Source organism: Oncorhynchus nerka, linkage group LG6 (assembly GCF_034236695.1).
Source record: "Oncorhynchus nerka isolate Pitt River linkage group LG6, Oner_Uvic_2.0, whole genome shotgun sequence".
Classification (NCBI taxonomy): Eukaryota; Metazoa; Chordata; class Actinopteri; order Salmoniformes; family Salmonidae; genus Oncorhynchus; species Oncorhynchus nerka.
In genome coordinates, this window is record NC_088401.1 from 60510477 (window position 1) to 60528651 (window position 18175).

The 18175-nt window shown below is 43.8% G+C and overlaps 1 protein-coding gene across 6 annotated transcripts in view; it reads right to left on the reverse strand.

Annotated features, from left to right (window-relative positions):
* The window catches only part of LOC115130797 (E3 ubiquitin-protein ligase RNF130-like), a 106246-nt gene that overhangs the window by 47839 nt on the left and 40232 nt on the right, over window positions 1-18175 (reverse strand). For 4 of the 6 annotated variants that reach the window (XM_029662249.2, XM_029662245.2, XM_029662246.2 and 1 more), the window contains 2 exons: window positions 13249-13511; window positions 2233-2304 (listed from right to left, as the gene is read on the reverse strand). In XM_029662249.2, the coding sequence (XP_029518109.1) occupies window positions 2233-2304; window positions 13249-13511 (335 nt within the window). The remainder of the gene's footprint in view (window positions 1-2232; window positions 2305-13248; window positions 13512-18175) is intronic. The other 2 variants (XM_029662250.2, XM_029662247.2) reach the window with 1 other exon arrangement.

The following is an 18175-nucleotide window of genomic DNA, read 5'->3' on the forward strand; positions in this document are numbered from 1 at the left end:
CTTCTGCTAAAATAAAGCAGATCTGTGTCACTAATGGCAGATTTTCATGATGGCAGAATCTGAGCTTTGTAGGGCCAGCGGATGACTGGGGTTGTGGAAGGGCAGAGAAGTGTCTCTCACCACCACAAGTCACTTTGGACTATGAGACGGAACTGATGTGTTATCAGTTGGCTACGGACGTGATGGAATAGTCCCTGACGCAGCCCGAATGTGTCCTATATGGACTGTGACACATGGGTTACAGAGCTGACCAGTTCACTATTGAACGTGGTGAAGTGGTCCCGGAGTTGACCAGCGTCAGTGTTGACCGAGATGGAGTTGACAGAGGCCTAGCCCATGTCCTAGGGACTGGTAAAATAGGTGACAGCGCTGACCTTTTAATGTTGGCACTGGTATTTCAATCAATTGAACAACAGCGCTTCCGTTTTGATTGAGCTGGACAATGGTGATATCGTTGGTCTATGAAGGAAATGGCCCTCCAGCCTAGCAATAATGTTTAATTAAACTAATGACCTTCATAGCATAACAGTCCATAGCAGCCGCAACATGTTAGAGATGCAGTGAATGCTGCTACATGAATTTCTGATACACAGTAGAAGTGATGGCTCAATTGGTTGGAGCATGTTGCTCATAACTCCAGAGTTACAGCTTTGGTTCCCACATGGGTCCACAAATAGTGAATTTATGCGTTCGCTATAATAACCATATAAAAGGTTGTATAGATAAGGGAAGGGCAGCCAAACATACTGGCTTAGAATGCTTCGTATTGTACTCCGGCAGTATCAGGTATAATGTAATTAGCTCTCGACTGCAGCTTGTTACGCAAGCAGTCCTTGTCGGCTGTCGATGGTTATGGCAAGAGCTCGACATTGTGTTACAGCCGGGGAAGAGCTATCACACAGTTGTCGCTGTTTCTCCCAAACCCTCCTTCCACTCAGTCATAAGGGCTCTTACATCCAAAGCCATTAAGCATGTGCAAGGTTAACATCATTTACTGTCCAGAGGGACATTGTGGCCTGAAACTGGTTGGTTATTTGTGACCAGTGACACTGTAGCCTGTTGTCATATCCGTCATCACTGTAACAGGCTGTATTATCTACCAAGAGCCTTGGCCCCTTAGTGCCTACCTTCTCCCCCCTATCCTTCTGCTCCCCAATATCCAAGCTCGACATCCAGCTCAGTGAGGTCAATCACTCCCGGCGGACTTCCTCCAGATGGGAGGTTTCAATTTCTGCGGCACACTCCAAGGCCCATGGTTTATTCATGAACAGAGACCTGTCTGACCTTGGCGAGGGCTCAGAGGAGAGGGGCCGGACGGAGAGGACCAACCCGCTCTCCCCTCCTCCAAGCCCCGTCAGCCCTGACACTTGTCTTCACTGGAGACATTCTAAGAACCTCCGTTACACATCACTAGCATTTCACTTTTTCAGTCAGATGGGATTTCTACCATTTATGGCATGTAAGAAATACATCTGGTGTTACTATAGGAGGATATAGAAAGGATTTGAATCGTTAGTCTTCGTTTAGTTGTTCTGGTTACACACATTGACTACCAACCACATATTCTGGAATATTTGAATAATGAACCCAAGCAGTTTGTATTTAACATTCACAAGAGTGCAAGATCCCTCGATCAATAAATCAATCCTCTCCTTTGACACGTATGGCTGCAGCCAGCTCGTCTCCAATCACCTAAAAAGACAGCGTTTACATTTACATTTAAGTTTAAGCAGACACTTCCGTCCATCCATCCATACACTCATCCATCACCTTTGACAACCTCATTCGAGCTCTTTTCGAGGTGAGAGGCATAAATAAAGAAAAAAGCCTAATACGATAATAAACGTCCTTGTGTCAGATCCTACAGGGCCACCATTCCTGGAAGGACTTGATTAGCGAGAGAAACATGGCAGAAGCCATATTACTAATGGTGAACCTTCCACCAACCATTGGTCTGGAAGAGAAGAGCCAAGAAAGGACAGCGTGAATGGGTATTGGGAGGAATGTCTTGGTTTGTACAGGCAAAAATGTATTTATCATCTCTTCCTAACATTAGTTAAGACAAGGCTTGATTATGGACCAAGATCAACTAGACTGGATATTCTCAAATTCTGGAAAGGCTCAATCCCATATCTCTAGACAGCATGGACAAATGGCAATACATGGTTGAGAAAGTTACTAAGTTTGTGGACAGGGGGTGACATGGACAAGAAATAGTGCAGGCAGGTTTACCTTGTCCCCTTTCTTCACGGTCCTGGTTGTCAGCTTCCCTATGGCTTTCTTAGCAGCATCTCCAAGTCGACGCTGGCAGAGAGAGAGAAGGGATGAAGGGAGGGAGGGAGAGCAGGGGGAGGGAGAGAGATAATATTAAGGTGAATCTGGAGAGCAAATGTAGCCTGAGGGTTGAATTAACAATAGGAATGCAATATAACTTAGTCGGCAAAAAATACACCTCTCAAACTAATTTCCCCAAACTCCATAGTGTAGCAGTAATTCAACATCCTTTTTGCTTTAAACATTTCAAACTATTGGGACATTTGTGCAAAACAGTGCAGAAACATTGACTTCCTGTCCAGTCAAAGACATGATTGTTAAGGCGAGTTGTACTTTAAAAATGGATAAATAATTATATTATATTTGAATTCCCCGGCCTGTGAATTTTAGAACATCATGTAGCTCACTCAAACCATCCCCAGATGGTGTCAGAGAAAATATGGGATCATATACGGTCTCCCCAAACTCCCAGTGTCCTCTGCTACCTTCCACCAGTAGGTTGCTAGGGATGTTGCTAGGGGGCAGGACATGTGACAGTCCTTCTGCCTGCTCAGGTCAGAGCCTCTTCATTCTCTCTCCAAGTGGACAAGAGAAGAGTAGGGCATGGACAGTGAGGGATGTTATTGAAACTTGTGCATTTACTATTGGTTAATGTTTCTAGTTGTTGCTATGTTATACAGTCATTTGCTTATGCCACCATCTCCTTATACAGGACAGCTTGTTATTGTTCTATTACGCAATTCTCATGCTACGTTTATTATGTACAATATATTCATTCATATCTCTTCTCTGTACAGAACCACATCTATCTCATATGTCCTCTGGAAATAAAGTTCCCTATTTGTGTGTAAAGTCTCTGTGAGGTCGCCCTATTCTTCTGACCAGGAGAGGGGTCAATGAATCACAGTCCAGCCCAACTGGAGAGCCGCTCTCTTTCAGGAGTTGATCTTTGGTCATTTCAACCAAGGGCAGACTAAGGTGCCAACGAGCAAGGCTTCAATACATTGGGACAATGTCAAAGGACCTAGAGCCAGAATCATAAGCATTTTGCCCTAATGCAGCATTTTACACTAATAACAGGAAAATGTTCAATGAAAAGGTCACAAAGGGCACACGACACAAACCATTCTGTCATCTTTAACCAGTTATGCATTAGGGGGCGCTATTAACATTTTGGGATGAAAAACGTTCCCGTTTTAAACAAGATATTTTGTCACGAAAAGATGCTTGACTATGCATATAATTGACAGCTTTGGAAAGAAAACACTCTGACGTTTCCAAATCTGCAAAGATATTATCTGTGAGTGCCACAGAACTGATGTTACAGGCGAAACCAAGATGACATTTCAAACAGGAAATGCCCCAGATTTTGAATGCGTGGTTCTTCCCGTCTGGGAAAATAAGTGGCACAATCTTTGCAGAGATGCCAAAGATGTCTGGGTGAAGCTCTCCCTATGTAGCCACAGTGTGGAGAGAGCAGGGTCTAACTGTAGCTATGTAATCACAGTGTGGAGAGAGCAGGGTCTAACTGTAGCTATGTAGTCACAGTGTGGAGAGAGAACAGGGTATAACTGTAGCTATGTAGTCACAGTGTGGAGAGAGCAGGGTCTAACTGTAGCTATGTAGTCACAGTGTGGAGAGAGCAGGGTCTAACTGTGGCTATGTAGTCACAGTGTGGAGAGAGCAGGGTCTAACTGTAGCTATGTAGTCACAGTGTGGAGAGAGCAGGGTCTAACTGTAGCTATGTAGTCACAGTGTGGAGAGAGCAGGGTCTAACTGTAGCTATGTAGTCACAGTGTGGAGAGAGCAGGGTCTAACTGTAGCTATGTAGTCACAGTGTGGAGAGAGCAGGGTCTAACTGTAGCTATGTAGTCACAGTGTGGAGAGAGAACAGGGTCTAACTGTAGCCACAGTGTGGAGAGAGAACAGGGTCTAACAGTAGCTATGTAGTCACAGTGTGGAGAGAGCAGGGTCTAACTGTAGCTATGTAGTCACTGTGTGGAGAGAGAACAGGGTCTAACAGTAGCTATGTAGTCACAGTGTGGAGAGAGCAGGGTATAACTGTAGCTATGTAGTCACAGTGTGGAGAGAGCAGGGTATAACTGTAGCTATGTAGTCACAGTGTGGAGAGAGCAGGGTCTAACTGTAGCTATGTAGTCACAGTGTGGAGAGAGCAGGGTCTAACTGTAGCTATGTAGTCACAGTGTGGAGAGAGAACAGGGTATAACTGTAGCTATGTAGTCACAGTGTGGAGAGAGAACAGGGTATAACTGTAGCTATGTAGTCACAGTGTGGAGAGAGAACAGGGTCTAACTGTAGCTATGTAGTCACAGTGTGGAGAGAGCAGGGTCTAACTGTAGCTATGTAAACACAGTGTGGAGAGAGCAGGGTCTAATTGTAGCTATGTAATCACAGTGTGGAGAGAGCAGGGTCTAACTGTAGCTATGTAGTCACAGTGTGGAGAGAGAACAGGGTCTAACTGTAGCTATGTAGTCACAGTGTGGAGAGAGCAGGGTCTAACTGTAGCTATGTAAACACAGTGTGGAGAGAGCAGGGTCTAATTGTAGCTATGTAATCACAGTGTGGAGAGAGCAGGGTCTAACTGTAGCTATGTAGTCACAGTGTGGAGAGAGAACAGGGTATAACTGTAGCTATGTAGTCACAGTGTGGAGAGAGCAAGGTATAACTGTAGCTATGTAGTCACAGTGTGGAGAGAGCAGGGTATAACTGTAGCTATGTAGTCACAGTGTGGAGAGAGCAGGGTCTAACTGTAGCTATGTAGTCACAGTGTGGAGAGAGAACAGGGTCTAACTGTAGCTATGTAGTCACAGTGTGGAGAGAGCAGGGTATAACTGTAGCTATGTAGTCACAGTGTGGAGAGAGAACAGGGTATAACTGTAGCTATGTAGTCACAGTGTGGAGAGAGAACAGGGTATAACTGTAGCTATGTAGTCACAGTGTGGAGAGAGAACAGGGTCTAACTGTAGCTATGTAAACACAGTGTGGAGAGAGCAGGGTCTAATTGTAGCTATGTAATCACAGTGTGGAGAGAGCAGGGTCTAACTGTAGCTATGTAATCACAGTGTGGAGAGAGCAGGGTCTAACTGTAGCTATGTAGTCACAGCGTGGAGAGAGAACAGGGTATAACTGTAGCTATGTAGTCACAGTGTGGAGAGAGCAGGGTCTAACTGTAGCTATGTAGTCACAGTGTGGAGAGAGAACAGGGTATAACTGTAGCTATGTAGTCACAGTGTGGAGAGAGCAGGGTTTAACTGTAGCTATGTAGTCACAGTGTGGAGAGAGCAGGGTCTAACTGTAGCTATGTAGTCACAGTGTGGAGAGAGAACAGGGTCTAACTGTAGCTATGTAGTCACAGTGTGGAGAGAGCAGGGTCTAACTGTAGCTATGTAAACACAGTGTGGAGAGAGCAGGGTCTAATTGTAGCTATGTAATCACAGTGTGGAGAGAGCAGGGTCTAACTGTAGCTATGTAGTCACAGTGTGGAGAGAGAACAGGGTATAACTGTAGCTATGTAGTCACAGTGTGGAGAGAGCAGGGTATAACTGTAGCTATGTAGTCACAGTGTGGAGAGAGCAGGGTCTAACTGTAGCTATGTAGTCACAGTGTGGAGAGAGCAGGGTCTAACTGTAGCTATGTAGTCACAGTGTGGAGAGAGCAGGGTCTAACTGTAGCTATGTAGTCACAGTGTGGAGAGAGAACAGGGTCTAACTGTAGCCACAGTGTGGAGAGAGAACAGGGTCTAACAGTAGCTATGTAGTCACAGTGTGGAGAGAGCAGGGTATAACTGTAGCTATGTAGTCACAGTGTGGAGAGAGAACAGGGTATAACTGTAGCTATGTAGTCACAGTGTGGAGAGAGAACAGGGTATAACTGTAGCTATGTAGTCACAGTGTGGAGAGAGAACAGGGTCTAACTGTAGCTATGTAAACACAGTGTGGAGAGAGCAGGGTCTAATTGTAGCTATGTAATCACAGTGTGGAGAGAGCAGGGTCTAACTGTAGCTATGTAATCACAGTGTGGAGAGAGCAGGGTCTAACTGTAGCTATGTAGTCACAGTGTGGGAGAGAGAACAGGGTATAACTGTAGCTATGTAGTCACAGTGTGGAGAGAGCAGGGTCTAACTGTAGCTATGTAGTCACAGTGTGGAGAGAGAACAGGGTATAACTGTAGCTATGTAGTCACAGTGTGGAGAGAGCAGGGTTTAACTGTAGCTATGTAGTCACAGTGTGGAGAGAGCAGGGTCTAATTGTAGCTATGTAGTCACAGTGTGGAGAGAGCAGGGTCTAACTGTAGCTATGTAGTCACAGTGTGGAGAGAGCAGGGTCTAACTGTAGCTATGTAGTCACAGTGTGGAGAGAGCAGGGTCTAACTGTAGCTATGTAGTCACAGTGTGGAGAGAGAACAGGGTCTAACTGTAGCCACAGTGTGGAGAGAGAGCAGGGTCTAACTGTAGCTATGTAGTCACAGTGTGGAGAGAGCAGGGTCTAATTGTAGCTATGTAGTCACAGTGTGGAGAGAGCAGGGTCTAATTGTAGCTATGTAGTCACAGTGTGGAGAGAGCAGGGTCTAACTGTAGCTATGTAGTCACAGTGTGGAGAGAGAACAGGGTATAACTGTAGCTATGTAGTCACAGTGTGGAGAGAGCAGGGTATAACTGTAGCTATGTAGTCACAGTGTGGAGAGAGAACAGGGTCTAACTGTAGCCACAGTGTGGAGAGAGAACAGGGTCTAACAGTAGCTATGTAGTCACAGTGTGGAGAGAGCAGGGTATAACTGTAGCTATGTAGTCACAGTGTGGAGAGAGAACAGGGTATAACTGTAGCTATGTAGTCACAGTGTGGAGAGAGAACAGGGTATAACTGTAGCTATGTAGTCACAGTGTGGAGAGAGAACAGGGTCTAACTGTAGCTATGTAAACACAGTGTGGAGAGAGCAGGGTCTAATTGTAGCTATGTAATCACAGTGTGGAGAGAGCAGGGTCTAACTGTAGCTATGTAATCACAGTGTGGAGAGAGCAGGGTCTAACTGTAGCTATGTAGTCACAGTGTGGAGAGAGAACAGGGTATAACTGTAGCTATGTAGTCACAGTGTGGAGAGAGCAGGGTCTAACTGTAGCTATGTAGTCACAGTGTGGAGAGAGAACAGGGTATAACTGTAGCTATGTAGTCACAGTGTGGAGAGAGCAGGGTTTAACTGTAGCTATGTAGTCACAGTGTGGAGAGAGCAGGGTCTAATTGTAGCTATGTAGTCACAGTGTGGAGAGAGCAGGGTCTAACTGTAGCTATGTAGTCACAGTGTGGAGAGAGCAGGGTCTAACTGTAGCTATGTAGTCACAGTGTGGAGAGAGCAGGGTCTAACTGTAGCTATGTAGTCACAGTGTGGAGAGAGAACAGGGTCTAACTGTAGCCACAGTGTGGAGAGAGAGCAGGGTCTAACTGTAGCTATGTAGTCACAGTGTGGAGAGAGCAGGGTCTAATTGTAGCTATGTAGTCACAGTGTGGAGAGAGCAGGGTCTAATTGTAGCTATGTAGTCACAGTGTGGAGAGAGCAGGGTCTAACTGTAGCTATGTAGTCACAGTGTGGAGAGAGAACAGGGTATAACTGTAGCTATGTAGTCACAGTGTGGAGAGAGCAGGGTATAACTGTAGCTATGTAGTCACAGTGTGGAGAGAGCAGGGTCTAACTGTAGCTATGTAGTCACAGTGTGGAGAGAGCAGGGTCTAACTGTAGCTATGTAAACACAGTGTGGAGAGAGCAGGGTCTAACTGTAGCTATGTAGTCACAGTGTGGAGAGAGCAGGGTCTAACTGTAGCTATGTAAACACAGTGTGGAGAGAGCAGGGTCTAACTGTAGCTATGTAAACACAGTGTGGAGAGAGCAGGGTCTAATTGTAGCTATGTAATCACAGTGTGGAGAGCGCAGGGTCTAACTGTAGCTATGTAGTCACAGTGTGGAAAGAGCAGGGTCTAATTGTAGCTATGTAGTCACAGTGTGGAGAGAGCAGGGTCTGTTGTTGAAGGAAAAGCACTTGTTCATTGTCTTTCCACTGATGAAACAGGCTGGTGATTTGGTGATTTAGCAACAGTAGTGTAGACACAGGGAGAAAGATTAGGAGAGAGAGACAGCGATAGTGTTTATGTTTGTCAGGGTTGTACAGATCAACCAGTTTACTCGCATAGACGCCTAAATATTTTGCTGTGCGACCTGGAATTTTTATGTAGGGGTACCAGTGCGCATAGAAAAGCGATTCTGGTTTCATTATCTCAAATGTTTTTCATTGTGCTCCTAATTTTTTTGGTGTGCCTAAATTGTTTAACTTAAACGCACGCGCAAACCTAAAAGGTCAGCGTGGAGACCTGTATGTGTGCGTGTAGTTGGAAAAGAGACAAAGGCTAGTAACTTGCTAAAGTCAGCCAGATGTGTTGATACAATATAGCATTGTCCGTATGGATGGCTGTATAGTAACATGTCACAGGAGAGCCCCACCGTTGCCGTGGAAATCACCAGGACGGGACCGGGACCAGGGCGGGATGTTCCCACAGAACCCTGGGGACACCGTCAGGGGTGTGAAGACTGATGAAAGGGATGTTACTGTTCATAAAGAGTTATGAATGTTGATATGTCTCACTAGGAACACACTGGTTGTTTCCACATTTCAATGACATTACACTGAACATAAATATAAAACGCAGTATGTAAAGTGTTGGTTGGTCCCACGTTTCATGAGCTGAAATAAAAGATAACAGAAATGTTCCAAATGCACAAAAATATTATTTCTCTCAAATTGTGTGCACAAATGTGTGTCCATCCATGTTAGTGAGCATTTTGTCTTTGCCAAGGTAATCCATCCACCTGACAGGTGTGGCATATTAAGAAGCTGATTAAAACGGCATGATCATTACACACCCTGTGCTGGGGATAATAAAAGGCCATTAAAATATGCAGTTTTGTCACACAACGCAACAGATCTTAAGTTGAGGGAGCGTGCAATTGGCATGCTGACTGCAGGAACGTCCACCAGAGCTGTTGCCAGATAATTGAATGTTCATTTCTCTACCATAAGCCGCCTCAAACATCGTTTTAGAGAATTTCGCAGTACGTCCAACTGGAGACACAACCGCAGACCAAATGTAACCACGCCAGCCCAGGACCTCCACATTCGGCTTCTTCACCTGTGGAATCGTCTGAGACCAGTCACCTGGACAAATGATGAAACTGTCCACATCTGAAGAATTACTGCACAAACGGTCAGAAAACGTCTCGGAGAAGCTCATCTGCGTGCTGGTCGTCCTCACCAGGGTCTTGACTGGACTGCAGTTCAGCACGGTAACCGCCTTCAGTGGGAAAATGCTCACCTTCAAATGGGCACTGGCACGCTGGAAAAGTGTGCTCTTCACAGATGAATCCCAGTTTCAACTGTACCATGCAGATAGCAGACGTTGTGAACAGAGTGCCCCATGTGGCAGTGGGGTTATGGTAAGGGAAGGCATAAGCTACGCATAATGAACACAGTTGCATTTTGGGGAATGCAATTTGAATGCACAGAGATACCGTGAAGAGATCCTGAGGTCCATTGTCATGCCATTCATACTCCACCATCACCTCATGTTTCAGCATGATAATGCACGGTCCCATGTCGCACTGTTCCTGGAAGCTGAAAATGTCCCAGTTCTTCCATGGCCTGCATACTCACCACACGCCACACATTGAGCATATTTACAACAGTGTGTTCCAGTTCCCGCCAATATTCAGCAACTTCACACAGCCATGGAAGAGGAGTGGGATAACATTCGACAGGCCACAATCAACAGCCTGATTAAATATGATGCGAAGGAGATATGTCGTGCTGCATGAGGCAAAATGTGGTCACTCCAGATACTGATAGGTTTTCAGATACTAGCCATGCTTCTTTTTATATATATATATATATATATTTTTTTTTTTGCAAATTTTTTTTTTAAGGTGACCAACAGATGCAGATTTGTATTCCCAGTCAGGCGAAATCCATAGATTAGAGCTTAATTAATGTATTTCAATTGACTGATGTCCTTATATGAACTGCAACTCAGTAAAATCTTTGAAATAGTTTCATGTTGCGTTCATATAATTGATGTCTGTGCCCAGTGGGGTCTTACTGCATTGTATGTTTTCTGGTTGATGTATTTTGAAGTGACTGGATTGAAATTTAATGTTGGGTTGAATGATCAGGCACATTCCTGTTGTCTGGTCATCATTCCCATTGAGTTGATTAGCTTAAAATCTGGATTTGTTGTTCCTGCCTTTTGTTTTCACAGACATTTTTATTCAGGTTGGTGGTGCATTCCTGCTTGACTTAGTTTAAAAGAGCAGTGAATTCGCTCATACTTTGAAAACTTGTTAGCAAGCTCCTGTGTGTATCACCATTTTTTCTTTAGGACATTATTCTGAACAGACAACATGTGTAACCACGTTAAATCTTATTTAGGTGATGGTAATTTACTCAATTTGGAACTGTAATCTACCTCAATTGGGCCGACCAACAAGTGCTCCCGCACATTGGCTAACCGGGCTATCTGCATTGTATCCCGGCACCCACCACCCCATCTTTTATGCGACTGCTACTCTCTGTTCATCATATATGCAGAGTCACTTTAACCATATCTACATGTACATACTACCTCAATCAGCCTGACTAACTGGTGTCTGTATGTAGCCTCGCTACTTTTATAGCCTCGCTACTGTATATAGCCTGTCTTTTTACTGTGGTTTTATTTCTTTACCTAGTAATTGTTCACCTAATACCTTTTTTGAACTATTGTTTAGAGCCTGTATTCGGCGCACGTGACAAATAAACTTGATTTGATTTTCTGTGTTATTCTATAAATGTAACGATGTGCGCTGAGAGTCGGGAAGCAAGTTCAGGGAGTGAGTGTTTTAATAAATAAAAGAAACATAATACAAAACAAGAAACTCGAACAATGCAGACATGAAACAAACAATAACGCCTGGGGAAGGAACCAAAGGGAGTGACATATATAGGGAAGGTCATCAGGGAAGTGATGAGTCCAGGGGAGTCTGATGACACGCAGGTGCGCATAATGGTGGTGACAGGTGCGCGTTACGGTGGTGACAGGTGCGCGTAACGGTAGTGACAGGTGTGCGCCATAATGAGCAGCCGGGTGACCTAGAGGCCGGAGAGGGAGCACATGTGACAGTAATGCATTTCATGTAATTGTTTAAGTGTCAAATATTTAGTGACTAATAAATCCTATTAGTTGAATTGAGTAAATGCATTCCTTGCTTTACAGAGTAATTCGAAGATTGAATATGCGTTGATAATTTAGTAGGTATTTTGATAGTTACACTACACATATATGCGTGGGTATCACCTTGACATCCCCGATCTACTTGACTCAATAAACTAATGCTGGAACATTGGTCGCCAGGATTAGCTATTTGTACCTAGCCTCTTTCACAACAGCTAAACGGGGATCCTAATAAAATACCAAATACCAATAATTTCAAAAAAGACATGTTTCATTCGTGAGTTGGTGATGTAATGATGCACTATCTTGCTAGATCCTCCAGAGACAGACAGGGCGTGTTGCATTTATTCATATAATAACAGAGTCAGATTGATGACTGTAGTTAATTATTATTTAGTATAATTTCTACACATCTACATGCTTGTGTGTGTGAGAGAGAGAGACTCCCCCTATGATTAGAGGTAGTAGGTCTGGTCAGTCCCATTCACTACTACTAGAGATCCGTGTGTAGATTAGAATGAACTTCTTTATAACTCACCTGATTAGTGGCTCTTCACTCATTAACACTGACCCCACTGATTTATACTGTGCCATAATGTGAAAGAATATACCTTGGGAGAGCGATCGCAAGAGAGGTGTGAGCTTTGGAAACACGCAGAAGCTGTTGACTGGGCAGTTGAGTGTGTTTGTTGGGTTACACTATCAACGTTCGTCACCTCTCGCCTCCTCAGAGAGCGAATGATAACTACAGTGTTATAGTGACCAGAGAATGCAATGACAAACATGGTGAGGGGTTGTTTCTGACAGATGACTTGAGAGAGAGGAGTCCCTCACTGGCAGATGCTACATTAGGAAACAATCTTAAAATGTCTCCTTGTTTGGAATTCTTTCCTTTTCCACAGAAAGGACTGTGGGGCTAAAGGAAATGAGACTATTTAAGATAATTGAAACCGGGCCACACTAACCTCTACTATCTTGGCTTAGATTGTCACAGTTCAGGTACTAAAGGTACTAAACGTAGCGTCTTAGCACTAGACCAACAAAGGGTTGAGTGTGTATTTCAAAGATGCCGGACGCTGAGGAAGCAGCGTTTTACCACAACGATCCTCCATTAAGGATTCATAAGCAATTTATAGCATCAAAATTGCATGGCTGCTTCCTCTTGCTGGCTTCCCCACCCAACAGGAGAGCGAGCAAGAGGGAGCACAGGGCGGTCAACATGAGCCAGACTACAAACATCTGGAGGGCATGAAAGAGAGGACAACTGGCACTTGACCTGCTCTTCACTTCCTTTACCTGATATGAGTCATCCAATTAGTCTGAAAACTGAAAATCAGTGTGTCAAAGTGACATTGAGAGCATAAGCCTCAACTAAAAGCTCCAAGCTTGGCAAAATGAGTCACCACTACTTCGCTCTAATGTAAAAAAAAAAAATATATTTTCTTACATTTAAAAAAAAAAAAGAAGAAAAAAAAGGAGATGGATTTTTGTAGCCTTGGGTGTTAATATCAGGACCTCTGCCCTCCTACCAAAGAAACATCGAAAACAATGTGATATTATTACCTGACTGCAATACAACCATTCAAATGTGGTAAAGGGTTTTGAGCTACATGTGTGGATCTCAATTTGACAAAAATTGGACCCTTAGTAAATAAACACCAAATAAATACCAGACAATAATAGAAAGAGTAACCATTAGCAAACATACTCTATGTCCTACCTGGCTGCGGTCACGTGCGTTCGTAAAGCGGATCTTCTGGATGAAGTAGAAGATGAGCCAGGCAGAGGAGATGATCATGAGTACGATGAAGGAGATGGAGACGAAGACCAGGGAGCCACGGTTGATGTTCTTGGCCTGGCCGTGTTGGCCCACCACCACACTCACCAGCACCGTCAGGTTCCTCTCCAGCAGACCCAGGATCTCCTTGCCGTAAGACTCGGTGATCATCACTGCCACCGTGTCGCCAGTACCTAAGAGAGTAGGGGGGAGTCAATAGTAGCTAGGTTTTAGTGGTAATCCAACCAGGACTTTTCTTTGTGACACATCAAGCCAATGAAAAACCATGGCCAGTCAGTTCCAATCCATTGAGGTAGTCAGTCAGTTAGCATACACTTATTCATGTTCCCTCCACTATATGTATCTGCCAGCTTTTACACGTCAGATGCATAACACAATAATTGCATAGACAATTTCTTTTCACTCACATTGACAGGATCCACAGAGCCAAGTCATTAACAAAATCTACAGATCTAGGAACAGTTCCCAGCTCTGGCAAAGTGGAACCAATCTCTTTAGCCACTATGAGAAGACTCAGAGCCAGTCAATAGATTCTCATTCCTAATTTATTAACACAGGGTTCTAAACAACTGCTCAGCCAAAACAACTGCGTAGTGACGGAGGATTGAATGTCCCATGGACTGAGGAAATACATGTGGAGACTGGAGAAATATATGTGTGAATATATTCATCATGTGAATAACATACCCATGTGAATAAATCTGAACGATGATGTCCCTGGTCCAGGTCTATACACAACAACAAAGTGGATGTGGTATACATGCAGAGCAATTCATTCACTGACAATGATCGCAATGACTAGCAGAGAGCATTAGACAGTGGAAAAATATTAATAGTTTATTTTAAACTATACTGAGCAGTGGTAGAGCCACATGTGATCATCATCATCTTCATTTTCATTTTAGTGAAATCCAGACAGCTGACTGCTACAGGCCAGGGGGAGTCATGTTACTGCTGGAGACAACTCCTCTCTGTCCCCCCGGGCTCTTTACCACAGCTTGCCTTGCCACTAATAGCAGCTGAAAGTGCACTTTGTGTGTCTGTGTGCGTGTAAGCGCGTCTACTGTACATCAGTGTTTGTGTGTGTATGCCGGTGTGTGCCTGCGTGACCAATAAAGTGATGTTTCAGAAGCAGCAGGGAGAGTGATGACCACCAGAGGAGTGCGGGGCAGTTTACCTTGCCCCATTATTGACGAATGGCCGACAGCACACTGATGTCACACACACACCAGGGACATTTGTCTCAATCCTCATGCGAGTAAGACCACCAGCACCACGGCTGCTCTGTGCTAAAAAAAACGTTGCGCCTCCAACATTAAAACAACATTGTGATGAAATAAGTAACAAGACATTCCCTGACAGGTCAATCATCTCCTTTTTAAATCACCAAATGCCCTTGAAAGTTTGACTTTGAATTATCAATAAACCATGGCTGCTTCTTATGAGATGGGAATTCCTCCAATACTTTTTTTTCTTGTAATTCAGAAGGCTGGGTATGACTCCCTGTCGTACAGGCTGAAAGGCAACAGTTAAGTCATTACGCTATTGATCTCTACCTCTACCCATCTCTATACCTTTCCCTCCCTCTCTCCTCTGTGGAAGCCCTCTCTTAAAGGTGCCCATTAACCAAAAGCCGCCTGGCTCCTGACTCAGCTTTTGGGGAGCACGGGTGCCACAGGAGATGTGGCAATTGAGGCCACCTTTGCACTGAGCTACCTGACAAAGAGGAGGAGGAAGAGGAGAGAGGGAGGAAGGGATATGTTCACATTGGCTAAGGAGGCTGGTTTTGTTTTGGACATTCGGATTTGAAATCAAGGTTTGCGTGCACTTAAAAGGGATAGTTCACTCCACAATTACAGTTTTTCAGATGGTATCAATAGGGCTGTGACTAAAATGTAATAACCGTGTAACTGACGGTTATGGATGAAGACCATCATGAAAATAAAATAACCATCAAAACCGTTTAATTACCTTTAATTTCATGTAGATAAGCGATCTGCTAGACGGGGGGGGGGGGGGGCTATGGCACAGTACAAATATTGTTTGATGTGTGGACATTCTTTTACACAATGTACGTTTTCTTTGTTTGCTAGTAAACAAATGAATAAATAGGTATTTTATTTAAAAAGGTTGGATGTTCTGACTATTCATTAATTATTCAACAGCAGTCGACAAGGTTGTACTGGCACTGAGGCCTACAATGCTCTAATGTTGTGTCAAATGGACAATGTGCCAATCCTCTTCAACCTGGCATGGTATAATTTGATACGGAAACTATTCTTCATTTCTAGATGAATCAACGCTGATCAGGCCATGTCCTGACCGATATGGTGCACTAGGCGAGACCCCATTTTCTTTGTTGTCCTCCTATCCCCGCAATGTAGAATAATAGCCTAGGCTTCACAATGTCGGCCCATAATGTACTTCTATGAATGCCCATGTTGTCACGTTCTGACCTTAGTTCTGTTATGTCTTTGTTTTAGTATGGTCAGGGCGTGAGTTGGGTGGGTTGTCTATGTTCCTTTTTCTATGATTTGGGTTTTCTGTGTTTGGCCTGGTATGGTTCTCAATCAGAGGCAGCCGTCAATCGTTGTCCCCGATTGAGAACCATACTTAGGTAGCCTGGTTTCACTTTTGAGTTGTGGGTGATTGTTTCCTGTGTCTGTACCACACCGGACTGTTTCGATTTTTGTTTGTTCATTTAATTTGCTATTTTGTATTTTTGTAGTGTTCAGTTTTATATATTAAAATGGACACTTACCACGCTGCGCATTGGTCCTCCGATCCTTCTTACTACTCTTCGTCAGAAGAGGAGGACAATCGTTACACATGTGGTACCCTACCGTTTGTAAAACAGGCAATTTACCACTAATCCCTGTAATTTTGTTACATTAAAATGTAGGTTAATGCATGTATTAATTACAGTAATATACCATTCTCATTCTCGGAATGGAAATGTTGTTTGTAGAGTTCAAAACTTGAGAGAAACATGTTTTGGTTTATTTCATAACCACAATTTACCTGCACCATGTGAGCAATGAGCATGTGTCCGATTTCTCTGTCCTGTTAATGGAGGGCGTGCACCTGAGCACACAGAATTATCTGGTCTACTTCTCGCAAATGTCAAATGCAAGTGCTTAGCTGGGCTTCTCAGTCCTCTTTTGTTAACATCCATTCAAGTGATAGTTCCTCACAGTATTTGGATAATCTTTCCAACACTCCCACTCGATAATCAGCAAGGCTGATAAATAGGTTATGGACATGTTGTATTTGTTTCTATTTTAATGATCTTATCTTCATACTATAGCATAGCTGTCCCCTTCACACTTTCATTGTCAATTCATTTACACTGCCATTTTAGTCACTTAGCAGATGTTCTTATTCAGAGTGAATTACAGTAAGTGCATTCATCTTAAGATAGCTAGGTGGGGACAACCACATATCACAGTCATATTAAGTAAATTTTTCCTCCTTAACGTGGTGAGAGGGCCAAGAGACCAGAGGTGGCAGAATGGAGTGTTTGGGCTGTTGTGTAGGGTTTGAGCATAGCCTGAAGGTAGGGAGGGTCAGTTGAACACCAGGCAGGCTGCAGTATTCTGGATACGTTGCAGGGGTTTGATGGAACAAGCAGGGAGCCCAGCCAACAGAGTTGCAGCAGTCCAGACAGGAGAGGACCTGGAAGTGCCTGGATTAGGACCTGTGCTGCTTCCTGTGTGAGGTAGGGTCGTACTCTAATGATGTTGTAGAACAGGAACCTGCAGGAGCGAGTCTCTGCTTTGATGTTTTGCAAAGAACGTCAAGGTGTTGACCAGGGTCACGCCAAGGTTCTATACACTCTGGGAGGGGGTCAACGTGGAGTTGTCAACCATGATGGAGAGGTCTTTCAGTGGGCAGGCCTTCCATGGGAGGAACAGCAGCTCAGTCTTAATTCATCATCTTATAGCTGTTAGCAGTTGATGTTATTCTTCAATAACACAGACCCCAAAACAAATCAGGGGGAGAAAAATAGGTTTATTCAAAAATAACAAATCATACATGTTATGCTGAGAGGTAGATGTTCCTTCTTTCATGTCCTCAGTTCTCTCCACAGAACAAAGATACATTATGTAATTTATAACCCCCAACCCTTGCCTGTGGTTGACCAATTAGAATTCCTTGCAGTAAAATTGGGCCAATGACCAAATAACAAGTATCCTGTTTCAGGCTTAATGTATAGATAATTCAGACCAATGATATCTTGTCACACATAGCTATGAGTCCAGGACTGAAAGCCTTACACAGATTCTAAACAGATGTTGAACTGAAAAATAACTTTCCATTGATCGTTAATTCCCTTTTGACCTCTAGTCCTTTGCGTTGTGTATAATATTCTTACGTAGGCTTTCCTGAAAGTAGGCTACAGTAGGCATAGGTGTTTTTAATACGTTTTAAGGAAAGGAGAAATATTTGCTCGTGTCGGACATACACTGGCGGCTTTGAATGACGAGTGCTTTTACGGGTTGTGTGTATGAGAGTTTGCTGATTGTCTCTATAGGCCTATATGTCCATTCAGAAAGTTTCCTAAAGCAGCCTGTCTGGATTCCATCTCTTTAATACGATTCAAATGCTCCGGTTATGATTTAATCTTGTAAAAGGCCTGTTTAACCTACTATAAATATGAATTGCCCTCACTTCACCATCTAAACCAGGGAGGGGCAACTGGGGACCCGCATTTTGAAGGCCCTCTGATCAATTCCTTCCTGAGGAACTCAGTCAGGGTCTCAACTTACTGTTGAGAGTAGGAATAGTAGAATACACAAGGTGCAATTTCAAAATTTGGTTGTGCATCAGTTATCTA